This window comes from Pangasianodon hypophthalmus, chromosome 5, assembly GCF_027358585.1.
Source record: "Pangasianodon hypophthalmus isolate fPanHyp1 chromosome 5, fPanHyp1.pri, whole genome shotgun sequence".
Classification (NCBI taxonomy): domain Eukaryota; kingdom Metazoa; phylum Chordata; class Actinopteri; order Siluriformes; family Pangasiidae; genus Pangasianodon; species Pangasianodon hypophthalmus.
The window spans coordinates 2,054,179-2,079,592 of NC_069714.1; the positions used below are offsets into that span (position 1 = coordinate 2,054,179).

Sequence of the window (25,414 nt, forward strand, 5' to 3'; positions counted from 1 at the left end):
TGTGCTGAACTGTGCAACACTGAGTCTTAGGACTTTTCGTTGATCTCCACTGATGACGGCTGACTAGCCACTTCACAGATTGCGATACCATAAAGCTATACAGATTGCAGATTGAGAACTATAAAGCTTCTCTATGTACAGGTCATTTCCTTTAATGTTGGCATGGTAGTTTTGCTATAATTAGTTCAGTAAGTAAGTATACTCTTGCTTATAAGTACCTTCAGTGTCAGAATAACCACTGCAGTATGCCCATGCTACCCTTTTGCTCTAATATTATCCAAACAGTTGCATACACTCTCAGTGAATATCTGCCATTTTCCAACCTTATATATTTTGCACTATGTGTTCCTTTATCCTTATTAGTAAAGTTTGTACATTTTACTTGTGTGTTTCCCTCGTCACAAATGAGTACTACAGACTTTTAAAGGATTCACTTAATATGAGCAATCAGAGTTCCTTAAGATCTCAAGCACATTATTAATAATTCTTATCTTGTTTATGCAACTTGTTGATTTTGTCCATTGGACTGGTGTAATAACATGGTGCATATTTCATAAAACTGGGAGTTTATGGGGTTAAGGATGTTTGGAGCAGAACAGAACAATCTGCAGCACTGTTCAATGAAACAAGATACATCAGTTTTTGTTTTACTCCCACAACAGTAAGTAATTATAGTGTAAAATTATAGACCCTAAAAAACTCTTTTGTAAACTCTTTTTAGAGTAAATTTGTAAGTGCTATTTATTATCTAAAAAGAAATGTTAGCACTGTTTAACCATCCACTACATCTCTATGGCTCTAAATACATTGTAAAGTTTGTGGTGAGGTTGTATGAGAAATTTCTCTGTACTTGCTGGTACACAAAAGTATGAGCATTTCCCAGAAATACTTGTTAATTAACCAAATCTATTCTCTATATTATCTATTTCTATATAGTAATTCCAAATGTTGACATTAAATCTAAATGACAGGTGTCTTCCATTTTTCAGGTGTGTTTGGTGTTTGTCTGGAGAATGGGGACAAATTGGTTGCTGCTGTGCACCCTTGTGGGAGTCCTATTTTTAGGAATCGTCCCAAAACTTAACGCTCAGGATGGTAAGTCTACCCACATATACTTATTGATTATCAGGGTTTTGAGGAAATTCGGTTGATGGCCTTCAAATGTGGTGGTGCAGTTGTTTGAAACTAAAGGACAGTGGTAACGGTACAGATTTGGGATCTTTGACAGGTCTGATGACTTACTAATAATCAAATAAATAAAAGAGAGATGCAAAAGAAAGACAATGGAGACGTTTTCTGCTACATTTAACAGTGTTATTTTCTTTGACAGCCAACCTCAGGAAGTTATTAATACTGACTTTTGGAAATACATGCAAGTAGACTTTCCCCTGCACTGTTAACATCACTTTTTTCACTCAAGATGAAAAATCATATATTTGTTAATTAATAACTCTAATTTTGGTAGTGATTTAGAGTTCCTATTTATTTAAATTTCACTTTAATATTATTGAATTTGAATTGAATTAACTGAATTTTTTTATTACGGTAACATTATATTGCCATGCTTTCTATGGCTATCAGAATTTTGGTCTAATAAAAAAAAAGCTAGGGTTAGGGACTCGACCATCTATCTATTTATTTGTTATCTGTCTTGTCTCTTTTTTTTCTAATCTTTCCCAGGCCTTCTAACTATTCACTTTCTACCACAGAAAAAAATTCTTTATAGGACTCCATACAGAAGTCCATATTCAAATGAATACAATAAAACCTTACAAACTCAAGCTACTGGTAATGGCTAACTACCCACCACAGCTTTTGTCTTCTGTGCTCAATGTCTTATTCTGTATGTGTGTATGGTAAAAGCATATTTGTCGTAACTGTGGAAATAGTCTTCTACAGATGAATACAGTGATGAACCTTCTTTCATCTTTCCAAAACTATCAGTTAAATGTTCAAAAGTAAAATTAAAAATTAAGATTTTATTGAGAAGTTTAAAGAAATGACTGGATTATGCACCGATCCGTTATGATATTGGTCTGGATCAATGTTGGATTACGATCAGTTGGTGTATTGTACACTGTATACAATGTACAGTATACAACTATACAATGTGTGCAATATTAACTAATATAGGTTAAAAAATTGACCAGCAGATTACTGTAGAATGTGCATTTTCAGTGTGAAAGTGGACTAACAAGCAACAGGAATGCAGGAAGGGATTTTACATTGGGGGGTACTACAATTTTAAGCAGCATATATGTGTCATGCACATCTATATATCGTTAGCAGTTGCAGCTGCAGATGACACAAGCTCCCAAGAGAAACTCGCAGGATGCAGGCACGGTTATTAAGAGGGTTAAAGTATGATCGGTGCATCCTTAGAAATTGCATTTGTCCCTCATTTGCCTTAGTATCACTGGGTTTGTAAAGATGAAAGAAAATGTCATGACTGGTAATGTTATGACTGAATTCTGTAACATGAGTCTGCATGGTGTGACTGAATATAGAATGAAGATGATCAAATTACCAAAGTAATAATAATAATAACCTTTATTTAACCAGGTAAGTCAATTGAGAACCAGTTCTCATTTACAATGACGAGTAAAGTAATGAATGTTCAACTTAAAAGTACAATAAAATAGCCTACACATTACCTTTACATACAATTTTGTGTCCTTGATTTAGTATCTCATGGCTACATTAAGTTTTCCTTTTAAATAACTGTCAGCACACACAGTATTAAAAAATGCTAAAAAATAGGATGTGCTGAAACAAGTGCTATTTTATAAGCCAGGCTACTGAGGGTGGGAGTCAAACTTGCAAAATTTCCAAATATTTCATGCAGCAATATATTGCCAATATATTAGATGTAACACATGAGACTCATGAGAAGTTTTAGATTCCATGTGTTAGAGGTTAATTAAAGAAATTAGAAAGGCCACAATCCACAAACATTTCTGAAATATTTTCACTCATCTGTATTCAGCCGTATCAGCAGCTTTGGTATCAAGTTACCTCAATGTAACTAGTGTTTTATTTAGTTGCTGTGTATAAGAAAGAGAAAGTAAAGTGTGAAAATAAAACTGGCCATTATAATGAACTACAGTCAAGATAAAGCCTCACGCTTTATATTCACGTATAACACAAGTCATGTGATCATATCGCAATGTGTGAAGCAAATGTGAAACACAGGAGAAAAACTCACTTGTGTTGTTCATTTATACTAGCTGTTCAGTGCGAGAGTTTGATCATAGAGGAGGAATATTATTAAAGACACCAGTCTGAGGAGTGAACATGTGTAAACTGGAGTCTTTGCTAAACTTTTTTTTAGCAATTTCCCTCACAAGCTCTTGCTTTTTTTTTTTTTTTTTTTTATTAGATTATGAAAACCAACATATTGTTGCATGAATACAACTATTGTAATTATCACACTAATTACTGCAAATTTGGTTTAATTTTACAAAATGGTTTCCACCCTCATTATTTGGCATTGTATTATTTTGCATTTTTTATATTGTACGTGACAGTTATTTATATCCATGAGGTAATTAAACCACGAGCTACTAAATGGAAGTCATTGAATTGTAATGTGTGCATGGAGTTTTATCATGCTTTTAATCTGCTATTTTGATTGGCTAAATTAATAAAATAATGGCATTTTTGCTGATGTTGTTTCAGTTGTCCTCCATGCAAAAAATAAATAAATAAATCATTGACTTTAAAGGGACAAAGCTATTCATTAATTAATAGTGTCATACTGTATTTATGTGTTCATATTGGCCTCAAGTAGGTTTTTTGGTGTATTGTTACAGCCCAGAACCTATCTTTCAGTGTGACATTTTATGGTTACATCAAATGTAGTGACACTGGACTTAGGTATTACTGCTAAGACCTAACCTCATAAAGGTAAGTATAACACTAACAGCCTGCTTCAGTAATTACACAACTAAAAAAACTCAGTATCAGTAGCCGTATATAATTATTTAACATTCACATTAAAGGAAATGGTTATTGATTTATCTGGTAATTATGCAGCAAACTCAAACAAATAAATCAATAAAACACACAGATGTATACTATCTTGTTTGTTTTTCTACATACAATTAAGTTAGTAGTATTTGTACTTTGTACTAGTATTTGACGTCTAGAAGTTGAAGACTGTGAGGGTACCTACCAGGGAGTACTTGTCAAATACAACTCTTCACTATGCTATATTGATCTTTTCAGAAGATGCAGTAATTTCCAGTAATTCTTTCCTTTTTTTTGGTTAACTACTAGGGTCCCCTGTAACAATGTAGTAATAGGACTGTAAACAAATCCTGTGCTTTAGATGATAAATCAGAGAATTCAGCTATTCTCTTGTCTTTGTGGTATTCATGCCATAACTTGGTATAAACCATTACTAGTTTATTTTACTATTTATTAGCTGTTTTATTAGCTCTTGCAGTAATATGTAATCAATTTAATCTTAAATGATCATGTGGTAGCAGCATAATGCATAGAATCATACAGATATAGGTCAAGAGCTTCAGAATTTGGAAAAAATGTGGTCTTAGTGACTTTGACCATAGCATGGTCTATAGCAGGGGTGTCCAATCTTGGCCAGTGTGGGTGCAGGTTTTCATTCCACAATTTACCCATTTTATAATGCTTATCACCAGCACAATAATGCACCATGTCACAAAGTAAAAGCCATCACAAACCAGTTCCGTAAAAATGACAATGAGTTCAGTGTACTTCAGTGGCCTTCCCAGTCACCAGATCTGAATCCAGTCGAGCACCTTTGGCTTTGTGGTAGAACAGGAGATTCACAGCACAAATGTGTAGCTGACAAATCTGCAGCAATTATGTGATTGTAGAACCCCGGTGTGTGAGGCAGCAGAGGAAGACTGGGGAGGTAGATGGAATTTTAGCAGAGCTCCAGGCTTGCATTTATTCTGTCTGTGCTCTTCGGCACACTTTCAAAAACTCAACAAAAAAGGACAAATCAACAGAAAAGGGTTCATCACTGACTGGTGGCATTTGCTCCACCAAGTTCACAGTACAAGTTCGCACTCTGCAGCATGTGGGTATGTGTAGCAGGTTCCGCCAGCTGTGCCACTCTTTTTCACTCATTACAGCCATCCCTGAATTCACAAAGAGATACATAACTAGAATGGCGGAAACAAGACACAGCTGAGAATCATCATGTGTTACCCGCCGGTCCAACCCGGTTCAAGGCCGGGGAGCCATTCCGCTTTGCAGCTGACTCCCCACCTGAAAGCTTCTGGCTGGTATACGGCAGGGGGCACTCCTTTCCCACCACAACATGGGAAAAATTTCCCCCAGCCCTCTGTTCTGCAGACAGATGTGTCAGTCTGCAGAACAATAGGAGAGATAAGTCAAGAGAATGCAACACTGGGCTGTATTCAGTCCATGAGACACTGAAATGTCACTGGTGCTCCAAACAACCCAAACAAAATGGTGACAAATTGGTGTAACCCAAATGGAGTGGAAAACACCATTTTTTCTTGAGATATTAGAGTCAAGGGAATCTGCCAATACCCCTTGGTTAAGTTGAGTGTTGAATAAAATTGAGCTGCGCCTAACCGATCAAGAAGTTCATCAATGTGAGGCATCAGGTATGCATCAAATTAAGACACATTGTTGACTTTTCTAAAGTCCACACAAAAATGGACACCAAGACCACTCGGCTGCTCCAATCACTGTGGGACTTCTCAATTACTCTTGTCACGGATTGGCTTTTTTGTGTTCAGGTAACAGGTGTCTGTGTAAAACCTATGAGGTTCTCTATGAGGTCTGAGAAACCAGATAAAGGCAAAAACATGTCAGAGAATTCTCCTTGCAAGTTGGCAACCTGTGCTGTATGAAATGATGAGAGGTGGTCTCCACAGGGGACCGGGGTGAATTGGGCTGCACCTTTTAGATTTACCACTGGTCCCAGCTCCTCCCTCTTGGGAACCACTGTTGCCAGAGCCACCAGAACTGCCTCTCTCCACAGTTCCAGGAGATTGAGGTGGTATATTTGAAGTTCTTTGCCTCAATCTATTCGCCTGACCTCGTAGTCGACTACTCTTACTTGCCATGTGACCTCAAAGGGTCCTTTTCACTTTGCGAGTAATATAGAGCCCATCATGTGTAGTAAAACAAGTACCTTATCTCCCGGTGCAAATTCCCATAGCCGAGTACCTCTGTCATGCAGTTGGGATTGTCTATCTTGGACCTGATACAAATTATCTTGTGTTAGGTGTGGAGTTTTGCTCTCAGGTCCAGAATGTAATGAATTTTATTTTTGCTGTTAGAAGGTCCCTCCACCCAGATATTCCTAATGACAACTAAGATGCCATAAGGCTTGCACCCATACAATATACATAATTTGAATGAAGAGAACCCCATGGAGGCTTGTGAGAACTCTCATTCTGCAAACAACAGGGGTTAAAGCCCCTGTTGTTTGCAGAATGGAACATGTTAAAGAATGTTAGAGCCCAATTCTGAGCATGATCGTGAAGGAACTTACAAATCATATTTTTAAGTCTTTGATTGAACCGTTCCAGCAACCCATTCCTTGCGGATGGTAAACACTTGTGCAAATCAATTTAACCCCTAATGATTCATACAGTTTGCAAGGGCAGTGTGACATAAACGTAGTGCCGTAGTCAGTCAGGATCTCTTTCAGGATCCCGACTTGAGAGATAACATGGAAGTGTGCCTCCGCAACACTGCATGCTAAGATGTTGCAAAGAGCCACGGCTTCTGGGTTTCGCATTGTGTAGTCCACTAAAACTAACACAAAACAATGCCCTCATGCAGTCCATTCTAATGGCCTGACAATGTCCATGCCAATTCTTTCGAAGGGGATCTTGATTAATTGAAGAGTGCGCAATGGTGCTTTTGGGGTGACCAAAAGCTGACATTTGCAACATGCCACACACCACCTGCGAACATTGCCTTAAATGCCCGGCCAGTAGAAATGGGCCACAACACAGTTTAGTGTTTAATCCTGCCCCAAATGCCCTGCCATGGGATTATGATGAGCCACATGGAGCAGGAGTTCCCTACGGCTCTTCAGTATCAACGACTGGGTCGTCTCTTCCTTGGTTTGAGTGTCCTGCATTACTCAATATAACCTATCATTAATAACTGAAAAGTATGGCTGGGATAGATAGCACAGTATTAGGCTGAATTTGCCTAATGAACTGAAGACCATCAATTACTCTCACTTGGTCAAAGGCATGCCTCAGGGTCTTGTTGCTCAAATGCTTCAAGGAGGAATCCCCACTGAGCCCGCCACACCTGCTGTGTCCCCCTTATGCAGAGCTGATGTCAACAGCACCGTCACCGCAGCCAAAACTGCTGACATTTCACACCATGCCTCGGTACTGCAGGACCCATCCACACAAATTTCCCTTACTAATCCCTGAAACCCTGGCCAATTTGTCCCAAGAATTAATGGATGGGTGAGGCATGGATGAACCTCCACCTCCGCTTTATGCTTTTGCCCCTGGAATTTAATAATGACAGGCACAAACGTATACTCGTGAACATACCTGTGCACACACCTCACCTTCATCAGTCGTGCTTTTCTCAATGCCCCTCATTGAAACAGGCTTTGATGGACAGTGCTCTGGTTACACCCTGAGTCCACCAAGGCCTGATGTGTACTCTCTTGTATACTCACTGACACGTGGTACATTCCTGCTTGATCAGGGGAGGCTTGCAGTGCATCAGGGATCCGGATCAGTGTTGCTGCTTCCATGAGGAAATGCTGATCCTGGAAATGCCCAGCTTTCCCGTTGCGCCAGCAAACCTGCTCGAGCCTTGCTCTAGTCCTGGTGGGCACAGAAAGTACTACCTGTGTGGAGAGAGGAGCTGAGGTAGACATCAGAGAAGAAGGAGAAGGAGGGGAGAAAAGTAGGGAGAAAACCAGGATCAGGGGACCAGTTTCAGGGCCCCTGGAACTGGGGGGGACGGGGGTGTAGGGAGAAGAGAGAGTGTGAGCAAGAAAAAAGAGAGACACCTGGACCAGGGGCCACCGCCAGGTGATCCTCAGCCAATTGAATTAATTAATTTTTTTTGTACAGAAACTGTAGCAGAAATATGCTTCCCTATGCACAGCTTGTTGTCCGTGGGGGTGAGACAGAGCAATGGCTGTCTAAATGAAAGCCTATTTCTTTTGTGAATTTTGGGACAGTTTGTACAGAAATATGCTGTAAATATATTTTTACGGGCTCTTGGGTGGCACAGCAGAAAACAGCGGTTTCCCTATTGTCTGAAGATCATAAGTTCAAATCCCAAAGATGCCACAGCCATCTGTGCTCTCTGGGTGGGAGTGGTGGCATACGCTTTCAACTGTTAATCACAGCAACACTAGCTAATCATACGTCTCTGTGAGCTCATGCATGTGAGAGAGGGCAAATAGTACTTTCTTCCAAGTGTGTTATGCTGCCCTCTGATGCAATATGAACAGAATTTCAAAAAGATGCAGTTGGTTGCCTTCGCTTGTCTCAGAGGAATGCATATGATAGCCTTCAACCTCCCTGGTTGATAGCTGTTCTATGATGACATCTGGCTGGTGGGTGGGAATTGGCCAAGACTAAATTAGAGAGAAAATTCAATATGTATGTCTAGCCATTCCCCCTTTGTTTTCTCCCTCAGCATCTCTGCAGCTTACACCCCTCCAAAGCCACAGGCAAAAATATTGTCAATTGGCGATAGTTATAGGGCATGATAGGGCAATGTCACATGTTCATTTGGCAACAATGCAATGCATAATATCATGCAGATACAGATCAAGAGTTTGAATTAATGTTCATATCAAAAATCAGAATGGGGGAAAATAGGATCTTAGTAACTTTGACCTTGGCATGGTTGCTGGTGCCAGATGGGCTGGTATGAGAAACTGCTGACCTCCTGGGATTTTCATGTACAACAGTCTCCAAAGTTTACACAGAATGGTTTGAATAACAAAAAACATCTGGTGAATGGCAGTTCTGTATGCCTTGTTGATAAGAGAGATCAGAGGAGTATTGCCAGATGGGAGGCTACAAAGACTATGGACTCAAATAACCACACTGTACAACCATAGTGATCAGAAAAGCATCTCAGAGCCCACAACATGAACCATGAAGTGGATGGGCTACAACAACAGAAGTCCATAGAAGTAAATACAACCTTTGCAGCAAACTATTAACTATGCAAATATTAATGCACAGTTACTTTATTGACTTAGAAAAATAGAAAAAAGGTTGTGTGTATATATATATATATATATATATATATATATATATATATATATATATATATATATATATACGGTACTGTGCAAAGTCTTAGGCACATGAAAAGAAATGCTGTAGAGCAAAGATGCCTTCAAAAATAATGAAACTAAATGTGCATTAAAAAAATATTAGAGCAGTAAACAGTAATAAATGTAACAAAGTCAATATTTGGTGTGACAATCCTTCGCTTTAAAAAAAAAAAATAGTAGTGTCAGGTACAATTTTACAAGGAAATGAGCTGTAAGTGTTACTGAGCATCTTGCAGAAGCAGCCACAGTTCTTCTGGAGACTTTGACTGTCGACTCGCTTCTTATTTTTGCAGCAAAACCCAGCAGCCTTCATTATGTTTTTATCTGAAAAGTGTCTCTTATGTAATATGCTGCTTTCTTTACTGACATACACACATTTTTCTGTAACATTTAATTTTGTGCTGGAAAACTAATGTTTGGAATCTAAAATGTTTTTGTACTGAATCAATAATGTAGAAGTCACAAAATAAAAATCTATAACAAAGTTTGTACTAAAAAAATAGGGTGCCTAAGACTTTTGCAGAGCACTGTGTGTGTGTGTGTAAATATATATATATATTTACACACACACACACAGTACTGTGCAAAAGTCTTACGCGAGAGAGAGAGAGAGAGAGAGAGAGAGAGAGAGTTACTGTCTGTATCAAATCATATATTTTATTTCTGATTATGGTCTGAATGGCACAACAACATGAATAATTACTGATTAATAGGTAATAGGTACAAAGTAGCATTAAAAAACAGACCAGATAGGATACATCTGTCTTAAATATTTCTTTTTGCTGCAAAATTACCAGATCTGTATTTTGATGTGAAATTATAATAACCATTTACTTTAATGTCAATGTTAAATAATTTCATGAAGCTATAAACTTGTGCTGTCTGTTTGTACACGGTATTTGTTTAATTACTGAAGCAAGTTGGTAGTACTCACCATTATGATGCTAGTTCTTATCAACTACTGCCATATACCTGGTATTTATCCACATTATTTACTATGTATTTACAGTTTCAGCTTATATGTACTAGCTATTACTTGCAAGGACTACATTCTTATCTATTAAGTTTTGAGTAAATGTTGCTTTATGGCACTAGATGCTGCTGTAGAGACCCAGTATTTATCTACAAGTTGATATATACTGGAATATCCAACATGCAGGGCATGTAACACAAATTACTTGTAATTATCATGTACTGACTTTTTAAATACTTTTTAAATATTTGTTCCAATGATATCTATATAATACATACATCAAAGTCTACATTCATATTCCTGCAAAAAAAACTGTCATGTAAGGAGAGGTGAGATGGATGCAGTTGCAGTAAAGCTTTATATATTTATTGAGAGGCAGGCAGACAGATCCAATAATGTCAGGCAAGATCAAGGTCAACAAACAGGCTAGGGTCAGGTGAACAAGCAGAAAATCAGGAACAAGCAGAAGTTAAGAAACCAAAGTAGCGAACACGGAACCAAAAGGCTTAATGAAGACAGGTGGATAAACACTCAACAATACTTCGCACTGAACACAGAAACACGAGGGTTTAAATACACACACAAATCAAGGGGCATACTCAAAGCAGGTGCAAGTAATCAAGACACATGTAGGAAACAACCAGTGATGGGACACGGGTAGAGACAAGACATGAATCAAAACAACAGCACACGTGGAAACATAAACAAACATGACAGTTCGGAGAAATGCGCTGTAGCACTGCAGGCTGTTCTAGATTCTAGTATTTTAGACATTGACATTCTTGTGTATTTCCATTGTTAAAATAAAAAAAGAAAAAAAAAACTTTTGCTACATTTCACCTGTCTATAGTAGCAAGTAACTTAATGGGTACTTGCCTTGGCTTTGCTCTTATCCACTGCTCTCATCCAATAACCTCAACCTCTTTTATACATCCACAAAATTGTCCATCTTTTACAATCTTCAATTGTAATCTTAGGTTCAATAATGACAAAAATTTTCTTATGGAATTCCTGCTTGTGATTGTGGTTTAAAAAAAACACTATCCATCTAAACAAAACTTGCTATAATTGGCCATTGTCAAAAATAAAAGTCATAAATTATTGTCTTCATTGATTCAGTCCACATGCAGCATGGTGTGTTTTTGTAATGCTTTGTAATGTAATATTCATGACTATATCGAGAGATGTAGTCATGTGCCTGCACCTTACCTTTTCTTCCTCTCTTCCATTTTTAACCCCCACATTTTGCATTATTCTTAGTTTGTTTCTTTGTGTTATTGTCTTCTTTCAAAGCCCAAGATTCAGCTGACCTTGTACTCTTAATTGATGGATCAGAGAACATTGGAGCTGCCAACTTCCCTATCGTCCTTGATTTGGCTCTCAGAGTGATCGAAGGGCTTGATGTGGGGAGGGACATGATCCGGGTAGCCCTGGTGCTGTATGGTGCTGTCCCATTGGTACAGTTTGATCTCAGTAACAATTACGACAAAGGGGCCATGCGGAATATTGTGCAAAGTCTTAAATTCTCCGGTGGATATGATTCTAATCTGGGGGCAGCCTTGGAGTTGGTGAATGAGAGACTGTTGGGCCCAGAGGCAGGAGGCAGGGCAGAGGAGGGAGTGCCCCAGGCCTTGATAATTATCAGTGCTGGGCAGTCCACTGATGATGTCAGTGAGGGTGAGAGGGCACTAAAGCAGGCCAACGTGTTGATCTTTGGTGCTGCGATGGGTGATTCAGCTAGCGCCCAGCTGCAGGCTATCGCAACCGACAAAAGCTTTGTTCTTTCTGCCCCTGATGTCAGAACAGGGGCAACTTTGGGTGATCAGCTACTTCCATATATTAATGGAGTGGCCCAACGTACCATTCTGTTACGCACTGAGATCACAGGTATGTAATTATTCTAAGGGGGATTCCAAATTGAACGAATAATGTCAACAATTAATCATTCATATTTTGAGAATTTTTTTGCAACAAAAATAATATAATTAACAACAAAAATAATATCATTATCATAATCATCATCTAGTTTTATTAACTTGTTACAGCCATTCATTTTTAAACAGAAGTCACACTTTGTGATGACTAAAGAAAAATTGCATTCATTAAAAAAGTAAAAACAAATATCACTGGTGGACTGGTGGAGCACAACAGCAAAATAAGGTCACAGTCACTGTGAATGCTATAAAAAGATCCCAAAGTTATTTTTCAGTTAACTATTTACTGCCACTTTTGCGTCCTTTGTGGAATTTGTAATTCAGGGAACCTGATTCCAAGGGAAACCCTTCAAAATGAAAAACATTATTGTAACCCTTTAAAAAGAACCTCATTATTACTAACACTACCCAAGACTTTAGTTGCCATCACCAACTAAAGTCTAGGGTAGTTTAGTTGCCATCACCATTTAGATGTCACATAATTAGTTGAATGTTGAATGTGTCACCTGTGTGCAATTAAACTGTTATCTCAATATAAATACACCTGTTGCTGGAAGAACCCAAAGTTTGTTAGAGAATATACCTTGATTATACCTTGATACCTTGAGTTTGATTATTTTAAAAAATTTCAAACTTTGAAAATCCTGTGGCACACCATTAAATCAATAAAAATGTAAAAATCAAAAAGAATATTTCTCAGCAGCACTCTGCCTAGAGGAGGCTATCATACTGTACTAACCTTCCCAAATGGGTTTTGAGACTGATAGTACTCTTAGTCCCTGACCTAATGAACTAGTGTGAGGATGTGTTTTTTGATAGACACTACAAAGCACTTCTGTAAGTCATAAATGTATACATAAACACTACTAACTATGGCTCTTTTGTAACAACTACTGATTAAGTTCTGATCACATCGGCTTTAATTCCCAATAGATAAACCTTTCCTTCCTTATGGAGGGCCACTACCTAATATACCTCAGCCTATTCCAGTACCTCAGTGTCTAAAATGTAAATATCTATCCGAGTTATTATGGGATTTCTCAGAGGAGCACATGTCGTTGTATTGTCTTTATTAAGCCAGTCAGTGCCTAAAGAGGGAAATGGACAACTTTAACCTACAAGAATACAGAGCTGTAATGTGGCAATAAGTAACAAATATTTCCCATTAATATACTTTCAAATGTATTGTAAAAAATTACTTTCAAATAACAAAATGCTAATACTTCAGTAATTAGTAATGAAATAACGTGTAATACTGTTCCACGTCATCATGAAGAACTAGACAGTATCACTGCACTCATGAGTTTCCATTTCACTTTACAATACAGTAATGGTGGTCCTGACAAACTAGGGGTCCTCCCAGGAGAGGAACCCTCCAAAAGTCTGTAAATTTTAAATTTAATACTCTCTATTATTATAGCATATAATATTTGATATGATATTTATAATAAAACAAGATTACATCTTCCATGGTAAGTTCTTCTTGACGTTTCCTTTTGTGATTGGACCCACCCTCCATCAAAAGCTAAAGTGGTGTATATATATATATATATATATATATATATATATATATATATATATATATATATATATATATATATATATATATATATGTGCTCATCCCACACATAATGCTATCTTTTCTCTGGACAATATCATGTCCTGGCAAAAATCAGGAAAAGGAAAGGCCGGGGTATGGGGGTGGATTAGAAGGGAGAGAGAGAGATGCAGTGATCATGGGCAGAAAGTAAGCTATGCAGGTTTCCTGTTGCGAAACTGTTTAGATTACTAAAGTCAAGTCAAGTGGGTTTTTATTGTCATTCCTATATATAGCTGGTATACATCAAATGAAATGTCATTTCTCCAAGACCATGGTGCAACACAGAACAGTACAGTAGTACAGTTCACAAGACAAAGTGCAAATACACAACAGCGTGAGACGATAAATACACCAAATAAAATCACAGAACAGTGAATACACAGTACAATAGGTGCAGTGACAACAGAACAGTGCTGTGAGGAAAAGCTATTTCAACATTGGGCTGTAAACTACTGAGTAAAGACTTATAACCAATCTGTGAAAAATAGTTGAAAATTCAAAATTGTTGAAAAGCTTTGTTTTAAACTTTTTAAAACAGGCACTGTAGTGTCACAGATACCGTGTACCAACCTCCTAAATAAATGCAGTGCAATAAATGTGTTAATTTATTGCATTTGGAGGTTGAATGGGCACACAACTGTGCCTGGGGCCCAAATTTTGGTCCTATGCTCCTGACCTACAGTAACTGTGGTCAATGAAAGAAGTATTCTTTCCCTGGTGAAGAATATTCATTATTTAATTTTTAACTCCAATATACTGTAATATAGTGTAGGTACAATGTGTGTGTATATTATATAATATATATATATATATATATATATATATATATATATATATATATATATATATATATACATATATATATATATATATATATATACACACACACACACACACACACACTCACCCTCCACTTTAATAGGAACATCTGTACGCCTGATCATTTATGCAGTTATCCAATCAGCCAATCATGTGGCACCAGCACAATGCATAAAATCATGGAGATCAGTTAATGTTCACATTAAACATCAGAATGGAGAAAAATGTAATCTCTGTGACTTTGATTGTTGGTGCCACATGGGCTGGTTTGAGTATTTCAGAAATTGCTGATCTCCTGGGAATTTCACGCACAACCTTCTCTAGAGTTTACTCATAATGGTGTGAAAAACAAAAACATCCTGTTGTTGTTTTTCTCACGATTCTGTGTAAAACAAAAATAATCTCCAATATTTTAGATTTTAGATTTTATTTGTATCTTACAAATAAAAAAATAAAACAAGAACCACAAATAAACAGTAAGAATTTCACAGATATAAAATGAGATTCACAAATAAATGAAATAAAATGCACAAATATTACTCCAACAAATCATAGCAGATATCTGCTCACCCAATCGACAAGAGAAAGAGAAGGACTCACTATTCATTACTGGATATGGCGACAGTCTTTTTTTTTGCTTGTTTGGAAAAATTAGGTCCGTACGGAAACAGCATGACAAGTTGACGTGAGATTCTAAAGAAGCCTTGTGATCATAAAGTACTTACAAATAACAAGTAGACTCCGTATAAGTTACGAGTGTGCTGGTTGGTCTTATAGTCTCATATAATGATTTTTGTGAGACCTTGCTGCTAGTAAAGAGGAAGTCATTGGAAATTCTGTGTAAAAAACATTGAAAATTTTGTTGAAAATTGCAGGGTTCTACTAAGATTTGAATAGGCTAAGAAATGATAACCAAGGTAAAACATTAAATGAATATAAAACATTAATGATTCACATAATGATAAAATTATGACATTATCTTCTCATGATTTTCTTTTTTTAAAAAAAAAACAGTTTTTTTTGCCCTTCTACATTGTATGTAATATGTGCAAACAGTGTGCAAATGTTAATGTTTGTTCAGTTTATTTATTTATTTATTTTATTTTATTTTATTTTTTTAAGTAAATAGAACCTTTAAATGAGTTTGACAGCCCTGGCAATTGGTAATTCATTACTAATTACTGAAGTGTTCCTGTTTTGTTATTTAAAAGTAAATTATTTACAACACTTTTGAAAGTATGTTATGTAAAAGTGAAGGTATGTTAATGGGGAATATTTGGAACTCATTTCTACATTGTTACATTGCAGCATTATACTTTTGTAGGTTATTGTTGTCAATTTCTCTCTTTATACACTGTCTCAATAAAGACAATGCACTGACCCTGTACTTCTCTGAGGAGACCCTTAATAACTCATATAGGCATTTACATTTTAGACATTGAGGTACTGGAATAGGTTCAGATATATTAGGTAGTAGAACTCTAGAAGGCAGGTACGGCTTAGATATTGGGAATTAGTGTTGATGTGATCAGCACTTAATTGGTAGTTATTATAAAAGAGCCATAGTTCTAAGACTCAGAAATTATTGCTTAAGACTCAGAAATTATTGCTTAAGACTCGGTAATTACTGCTTAGTTAATTGTGAACCCCTACTAACATACATACTAAGTAATTACTTAGTAGTTTTTAGTAGATACAAACTAATGTACTAACTAATGTACATGTTAGTGAAGAACTACTCATCGATCCCTGCTTAGTTCCTGCATAGTTACCTATGACATGCAGAACAGTACTGTGAAGTTCTACATAAAATTCTATTCTTGAGATTAAAATTCCATCTTCTCTGATTTCCTCTGTACAAAAGAAAACTCTAAAGGGACAATATTATTGTACACTACATGGCCAAAAGTATTGGTACACTTGACCATCACACCCATATGTGGGCCTTCCCCAAACTGTTGCAAAGTTGAGCACACACAACGGTCTAGAATGTCTTTGTATGCTGTAACTTTAACGCTTAGAGTTGTCATGTCAGCATTTCATTTCTGAAATTTCTTCTTTTATGTATTACTAAATCATGTAATGTCATTAAGCAAACGTAATGAAAACACCTATGGAAGCCTTTATTTGCTAACAAGAGCCTGACCTCACTAATGCTTTTGTGGCTGAATTTACTTGCTAACAAGTAAAGACTGAGAGTTCCATTACTCTAAAATCTCCAAGCTGGAAGTGTGATAGTCACTCCTACACATGAAAAGTGGCATTCACATTATAAATGGTATGCTAATTCCTGGGTGGTGCAAAGCATGTATGAAAAACACATATATGAAAATGGCTGCTGTAAATATAACAAAAGCCCAGTCAGGTATAGTCAGTTTCACTTCAAGATTTGGAAGATGGCACTTCATGTTCTACAGAATCTCCTCGAACAATACAGCAAAGATGAAGTTGGAAACAACTCATCTTCTTTGGAGGATGAGGGCAATGAATACAAAATTCTTCATTTTGAAGAATGAATTGACCCCACTGAGGATGAATTTACCTTCACTGGAATTAAGGGGCCTAGCCCAAAACTGTTCCAGCATGACAACACCCCTGTGCACAAAGTGACGTCCATGAAGAAATGGTTTGCCAAGGCTGGAGTGCCCTGCAAAGAGCCCACTGACTTTGGGATGAATTGGAATGAAGACTGTGCCCCAGGCCTCCTGGCCCAATATCAGTGCCCGACTTCACTAATGCTCTTGTGGCTGAATGGGGAAATCCCCATAGCCATGTTCCAAAATCTAGTGGAAAGACTTCCAAGAAGAGTGGTGGCTGTAATAGCAGCAAATATGATGGTATGATGGTCTGGTGTCCTCCTGCTTTTGGACATATATTGTGTTTGATATTTGCCTCAAATGGCATTCCATCAATTTTAAAGTGATTACAGCCCAAAAAATATTGTGGTTACATCCACTTGAAAGACAGTGGTGCTGAACTTAATAATCAATATAATTAGACCAATATTGTGCATGAATAAAGTCCAGGGTCAGTTTCCTGCACATAGACACATCTCTGATTTAGGAAAACTCCACCCCACATGTGTAACTCTTGAGTAACATCTGAACAGAGCTTAATTCTGTAAATCTAAGATCTGAATACTGATGAGTGCAATTTTTGTATTAAATCGAAAACATAACCCATAAAAATAATTTTCCGGGTTTGGACAGTTCTTAGTAATGTATGAAATATTGAAAATTAATACAGGTTTCTGTATTTTAAAGTGTTACCAATCTTACATCTAGTAACTTCTTAAAAAGCATGTATTTCCTCATAGCCTCAGTAGGCTGTTTTGATTATATTTGTGGTGAACTAATGCTGAAAAAAAAAATTGAAAATAACTGTCATAATATCTACATAAATGGGCATAAGATAACCAGGTTGGAGAAGTTTATTTTATAAGTTGTATTAAATATACAGTTGCAGTCAGTTATAGCCATGCAAATGTTTTATACCAATAAGAAAAGTTTTTAAAAAAAAGCAATATGGGTTTAACTAAAATATCATTTAAAGACAATCCCAGAGTTTTGAAAGACACAGTGGTTTTTCCAAACCATAGTTAACCAGTTACAGACCTTTTAAATGGGAACTAAAATGGTAACATTGGCAATAATATGAAAAGTGATGAGTTCTCTGTATAATAAACATTATACTTGGGAAAAAAAAATTACATGTTACTTTGCTTTTTTTCATTTCAGAATTGGCTGTTTCGAAAAGAGATATAATATTTCTCATTGACAGCAGCATGGGCCCCACATTAGTCAATGCAATTCGTGAATTCATCAGAAAATTTATTGACACAATGCCAATTGGACCTGACCAGGTGCAAATAGGAGTGACTATGTTTTCCAACACACCAAGACTTGAAATTGACCTGAACTCATACAGCTCAAAGGAATCCCTAATCTCTGCCCTTGCCCGAATTAAACCTAAACAGTCAGCTGAGGTCAACATTGGTGCCGCTCTTGACTTTGTAAGAACCAACATGCTGATACCTGAAAAAGGAAGCCGCATTCGAGAAGGTGTGCCCCAGCTTGTGTTGCTGATCTCAAGCAAAAAGTCCAAAGACAGTGTCCAGCAACCAGCTGAGGCCCTGCAACAAATGGGTGTCTTGCCCTTGGCTGCTGGCTCTCGGGCTGCGGAAGAAGCTGAACTTCAGCAGATAGCTTTTGATAAAAGCTTTGTCTTCATGTATAAGGACTTCCGTCAGTTACAGCGCAACCCCAAACAAGTTGTGTCTGCACTATCAACACTTTCAGGTCCTGTTTCGCCAACTGACCCAGGTAAAAAAAAAATTATATATGAACATCTAGGATCTAAATTTAAGCACTTTATTGCCACTTATTCATGATGGTATCATAAGAATGCATGTGTCCCTAAGAATTATTACTCATCAGTTTAAGCTTGGAAAGTAGTAGGACAGTTTAAAAAAGCAACGCCACCATGTTCACCAATACAGCTATATATACTTTGTGTCTTTAAATTATTTTTATATACACACCAGTGTTTTAGGGCCATTGTTAAAAAATAAAAATATAAGATTTCGAGAATAAAGTTGTAATATTTTGAGAAAAAAAGTGTAATATTTTGAGTATAAAATCATAATATTTGAAGAAAAATTCAGAATGGTACATATCAGAGCACTGAAAATAAAATGTTGTTTTAAAAATAAAGAAATACCTATCTTCTGGTGCATCTGCAACAGATATAGTTGGGGTCATAAGGTTACAGACGCCTTGCAGAGTCTGTAAAATGTTAATAATTAAAAAACTAAGAGGGATCATAAAAAATGCATTTTGGTTTTTTTAGTACTGCCTTGAATAAGCTATTTCACATAACAGATGTTTACATTCTGTATAGCCCACAAGACACAATAATAACTGAATTTACACAAATGAACCAGTGCAAAAGTTTACATACGCTTGATTCTTAATACTGTGTGTGTTACCTGGATGATCAGTGACTGTTTTTATGGTTTGAGATAGTTGTTCATGAGTCCCTTTTTGTCTTGAGCAGTTAAACTGTTCTTCCAGAAAAATCTTCCAGGTCCTGTACATTCTTTGCTTTTCCAGCATCTTCTGCATATTTGACCCCTTTCCAACAGTGGCTACATGATGTTGGGATCCATCCTTTCACAGTGAGGACAATTGAGGGACTCATACACAACTGTTACAAAAGGTGCAAACATTCACTGATGTTCAAAAAGGCAACACATTACATTAAGAGCCAGGGGGGTGTAAACTTTTGAACAGGATGATCAGGGTAAATTGTTAAAGAAATTATTTTTTCATTTAGTACTGCCCTTCAGAAGCTACGTAAGATATTTCTGTCCAATCATCCTGTTAAAAATTCTACACCCCCCCGGCTCTTAATGTAGTGCGTAACACAAACTATCACAAAACATAAAAGTGAAGTGAAGTGAAGTGAAGTGACGAAGTGTAAAAACAGTCGTTGATCATTCAGTTATTATTGTGTCTTGTGAACTATATGTATATATCTGCTATGTGAAATAGCTTATTCAGAGTATAAATAAAAAACAAAATGCACTTTTTATGATCGCTCTTATTTTTATTAAAAATTATTAACATTTTGCAGATTCTGCAAGATGTATGTAAACTTATGACCCCAACTGTATTTATTAATGTTAGAAATTTTAAATGACTGTGCAAGAAATTGCATTTATTTAGAAGAAAGTACCACACAAGCATGGCAGAAATTGTCTGTTTTGTTGAAAGAGAAATGGCAGGTAGTGGTCATCTTCAAGAATATCAATGGTTACATTTGTTAACAGTACAGCAATGCATTATGATTATATATATATATATGTATATATATATATATATATATATATATATATATATATATATATATATATATATATATAGAGCTACACTCTGCATGGGTGCGTGTGTGTATTTTTATTTATTTTTTTTAATTATTATTTATATACACACCCTCGTTGACCACTGCCTGTGATTTGTCCATCAACATAAGAAAGAATAACTAAATCTTCAGCGTCCCTCACTCTAACACATGAATGTATCATTTTGTCATATGTATTATGACTTTATTCTCAAAATATTGCAACTTTTTTCCCATAATATTATAACTTTTTTCTCAAATTATTATGACTTCAATCTCTAAATCTTTTTTTTTTTTTTTTTTTTTTTTTTTAATACAGTGGCCCTAAAACGCAGTCGTAATAAACTCATAATAAGTAGAAGTCAAATTTAAAGCATAGAAGTATAACAATACTAATAAATCAAGTTGAAAATAACACTTTTGAATTATTGAAGAACTGGGCATTTTCATCAACATCTTATCTTAAAAAGCATTCTTGTACTAAAATAAATCACAAATGCTGTTTCTAACACTGAATAATCTAATTGGAATATAACTTTAGTAATCTGTTTCTTTCTAATTCAGTAAATTATGTTGTATGCTTTGAGAACTGTAATAAGGCCATTATCTGTGAAATCTACTTTTAGGATGTCAATTTAAAAAAAAAACAGCTGTTATTTACCAAGACACCACATATATATAATTCTAATTGCAATTTGTCTTCACACATTAACAGACATACAAGTCCTGAGTGTAATTAGGGATATTGTCTTCTTGGTTGATGGATCCAATTATGTTGGAAATGCTAATCTGCCTGCTGTACGAGACTTCATCTCCAGTATTGTTAACCAGCTGGACGTTCAACCTGACAGAGTACGCATCGGCCTGATCCAGTTTGCTGAGGGGCAAAGGACAGAGTTCTATCTGAATTCTCATGACAACAAACGAAAAGTGCTTGATAACATCGCTCAGTTAAGATTAATGGGAGGAAATGCAGTGAATACTGGGGCAGCCCTTAGTTATGCTCTAAAAAACCATTTCCAGGAATCAGTTGGTTCTCGTAGGAGACAAGGAATCCAGCAGGTCCTGGTACTAATCACTGGCGGTCCATCTCAAGATGAGGTCAGCAGCATTGCAGACCAAGTAGCACTGGCTGGAGTCTTGACCTTTGCTGTTGGTGTTGGCCAGGTGGAGGAGAGTGAACTGAAGAAAATTGCTTTTGTTGAAAATCTGGCATACTATGAAAACAGCTTTGCCGACTTGTCAAGGGTTGCTCCAATAATTATGACACCACTTACCACTGTAGTTGGAGAGCCTGGTGAGTTCCAGTTTTTGTTGATAAATATTTCAAAAGGCCTAAAAATATGTTGCAAAATTAATTTTTTTGGTTATTTTTTTCTATTCAACAGTTACTTCTCCTCCAGCTGCCGATCGTGGTGAGAGGGATGTCGCATTTCTGATAGATGGCTCTGATGCTGTTAGAGGAGATTTTTCATACATTCGTGACTTCATAATCAAAGTAATCGAGCCCCTTGATGTTGCTGGTAATAAAGTAAGAATTGCCGTTGTCCAACATAGTGAGAGACCAACTCCTAATTTCTTCCTAAACACCTTCAAAACAAAAGATGAAGTCTTGAGGGCTCTAAGGCAGCTTAGCCCAGTTGGCGGCAGGAGTCTGAATACTGGAGCTGCATTAACATACATGAAAAACACAATTTTATCGTCAAATTCTGGGGGCAGAGCAGCCCAAAACGTCCCCCAGTTTCTGATTGTTTTGACTGGAGGAAGGTCAAGGGACAGTGTAAAGGAACCTGCCGGTGCATTAAAGACTGAAGGAGTGGTACCGTTTGGTATTGGTGTGAAAAATGCAGATTCCAAACAGATTGCAGCTATTTCTCACAATCCATCATTTGCCTTCAATGTGAAAGAATTCAGCCAGCTTAACACAGTCCAGCAAAAGCTTAATAGCTATGTTAGTCTGCCAAAGACACAACTGGATATCATTCTTGAGCAAGGTAAGGAAACTTTATTTCTGATTTATCACTGATGTATCAGTTGTGTGTGATTAATATAGCATGTAGTATTTTTATCTTTTGTTTCACAGTCTTTTAATTTAATCCAGTAAAATGGAACATCAGAACCACCCAGGAAGAAAAAAAGGTGGATGGTTTTGATGGTTCTAAATATTATTTCAACACAGTTTGAAAGTTTGGAGGAGGACAGAGTTTCTATGGTTTAATACAGTGATGACTCAAAGGGTACTTTTTTTTATCTTGATACATATCCAAAAGTTATGTTGTAAATGCTATGAGTTCTTTAATGCAAGGATGGAAGATGAGCAAACATTGGTGCTGCACTGCATCTGGTGTGGATTTCCTTTTCTGGGAGTAGACAGCTTCAAAGTATTCTTCAGATACTCATTTTATTCATTAGCAGGCTATTTAGTGATGAAGTCACAGGCCCTGCCATCTTTTCGTATTAATGACCATTGGTGTTGATATCATATTACGGCTGGTTTCAGCTGTGAACTCCAACTCCCAGAATTCACTGCCTCAGCACAACATGGCCAAGTCTGACTCCATTTCCACTACAAACCTGTTCACAAGAAGCTCACCGGACTTATAATTACAAACACTCATACTACAAATGCACATGCTACAAATATCCCAGAGTTTAATTCAGACTTTGTGAAGTCTCAAAAAAAAGTCTCCTAGTGCTTTGCCTAGCAATGATTCTAAGCCTTTGATCTTGTGCTGGGTTTCTGGTTTCCTGACTTTGTTTCATATTTACTCTGCTCTTTGTTTTGCCCTTGTAAAGTCTGTTTGCTGATCACCTGGCCTGTTTTTTGACTCTGTTATGGAGTTGCATTTTTTTTGGATTGCCTTCCTAATCTTTCATGAAATTCTGCCTTCTGTGTGACACTTGAGAATGCATATCCAAATAGTTGTATGCAATTTAATTTCAAACCAGCTTTACACATCAGGTTAATTAGTTTGATGAACTTCCATTAATTCATCCACAACTGGTTTCATCCCTGAAGAGTGTTGCTTTGGCTGTTACGTGATCCTACCTTATCTACAAGGTAATAATTCTCACTAATATACTATGTATAAGTCTTCAGGATTTGTTTATTGGAACAAAATTTTCTGGTGTGGAGAAATTGTTAAAATTTTAAATGACTAAAATAGACATTTAAGGTGCATCTCTTGGAAATTCTGTCATTTCTTCAATGGGTCTGTTTTCTTTTGTAAAGGTGTACAGTCTATGAGGATTCTTTGTCTTGGAGGTTCTGTCTCTTGTATTGCTCCTCCCTCATTAATTTGGCTGCCCACGTACTTTGCTCTTATATTCTCCACCAAATATTCTTTAATGCAAGACAGACTAACATCAAATAGAACCCCTTAGAATTTTAAAAAATAAAAAACCAATATCTTTTTGTCTGTCTGTCCTGAGATCTTGGCCAACCCAGGAAACAACAAATGAGACAGTTTTTCTTCTTTGATTTGATTTGATTTGGACAACTCTAACAAATCACTCCCTGCTATTCTTGACTATATTCGAAGAATGCCTAAAGAAATGGACACTAACAAGGATGGTGTTCAAATTGCAGTAGCAATAGTGAAGGCATTTTAGTGCATTTCATAATATGCATGAGAGCCAGAAAGAGAAGGTGGGAAGAGTTATTGGTTCAGCTCTCTTGTACATCATGTAGAATTTTTTCACTGCTGCCTCCAGAAGGAAACACAAGAGTGGAGTGCCTCAGCTATTGACTGCAATGACAAGTGGAAGTTCTTGTGATGACATGACCGATTCTGCTGAGGATCTCATAACTCTTTCTATTCCAATTTGGATAAATAAAATGCTATTAAGAGGGAGCATGGCCTATTCACTTAGATTTTTTTGTGATCTGTTTGTTTCTGGTGAACTCTGCTTCTAAATCTTGGATGTTTGCTCTACAGTCTAAATTCTAGACTCCTTGAGTCAATGATTTCCTAATCGTTGTTTATTTTCTATGAGCAGAAACATTTCTTCAAACTCTGCTTTCCTCAATGGCTTGGAGCTTCACTGCAAATTTATATGCTCCAAGGTCTCCTAATCCTGAATTTGGGTTACTGTCTCTGTGGAGGTTTACATGTTCTTCCCATTTTTGGGTTTCCTCCGGGTTCTCCTTCAGCTGTCCAAAACATGCAGAAAGGTGGATTGACTATGCTGAATTGACTGTAGGTGTGTTTGAATGGTGCCTTGAGATGGACTGGCCTCCCATCCAAGATGCATGTTTCTGACTTGCACCTGCCATTACTGTGATTGGCTTTGAATCCACCATGACCTTGACCAGGATGGAGCAGATACTGAAGGAAAAATAAATGAATGAATTTGTATCTCAGGTGATTTAGGTGCAAAGATATCGTCCATCTCTTGGATGTGTCTAACCACACAGAACTGGATTTAATACGTTGTGTCAGTTTGTGGTGAGTGGTTAAAAAACCCAGTATAGGACAGTATAGAGACCTGTGTCTGTCGTTCAGTACAGCACACAAACCCAGGCCCATTTCCAGACCCATTTGCTAAATACACATGTCACAAAGCAAAATTTTCTAAACTCACTTGCAAATCCACCAAAACTAAAGAGGTGGTATTTTTTAAACACTGGAGTAGAACATGTTTATTCCATCTTCTATTATTAGAGCCTTGTTTGTCAGATTTTTATTCTGCTAACTGGTGGGAGATCTCAGGATGATGTTCGTGGTCCAGCAGCAGCACTAAAACAGTCAAACATTGTGCCACTCAACATTGGAACTCATTACTTATTACATGACTTAATTCAGCATCACATTACTTATTACATTGTTCAGCAACAATCCCGGCCACATCTAGTCCACACATGCTACCAGCATGACAGC

At 36.8% G+C, this 25,414-nt stretch overlaps 1 protein-coding gene across 2 annotated transcripts in view; it reads left to right on the forward strand.

Moving 5' to 3' along the window:
* Positions 1-25,414, forward strand: part of LOC117597348 (collagen alpha-3(VI) chain) — a 37,675-nt gene that overhangs the window by 8,448 nt on the left and 3,813 nt on the right. For both annotated transcript variants that reach the window (XM_053233870.1, XM_053233871.1), the window contains exons 2-6: positions 990-1,095; positions 11,574-12,167; positions 18,371-18,955; positions 21,250-21,831; positions 21,923-22,528. In XM_053233870.1, coding sequence (XP_053089845.1) covers positions 1,014-1,095; positions 11,574-12,167; positions 18,371-18,955; positions 21,250-21,831; positions 21,923-22,528 — 2,449 coding nt within the window. In that variant the 5' untranslated portion in view covers positions 990-1,013. The remainder of the gene's footprint in view (positions 1-989; positions 1,096-11,573; positions 12,168-18,370; positions 18,956-21,249; positions 21,832-21,922; positions 22,529-25,414) is intronic.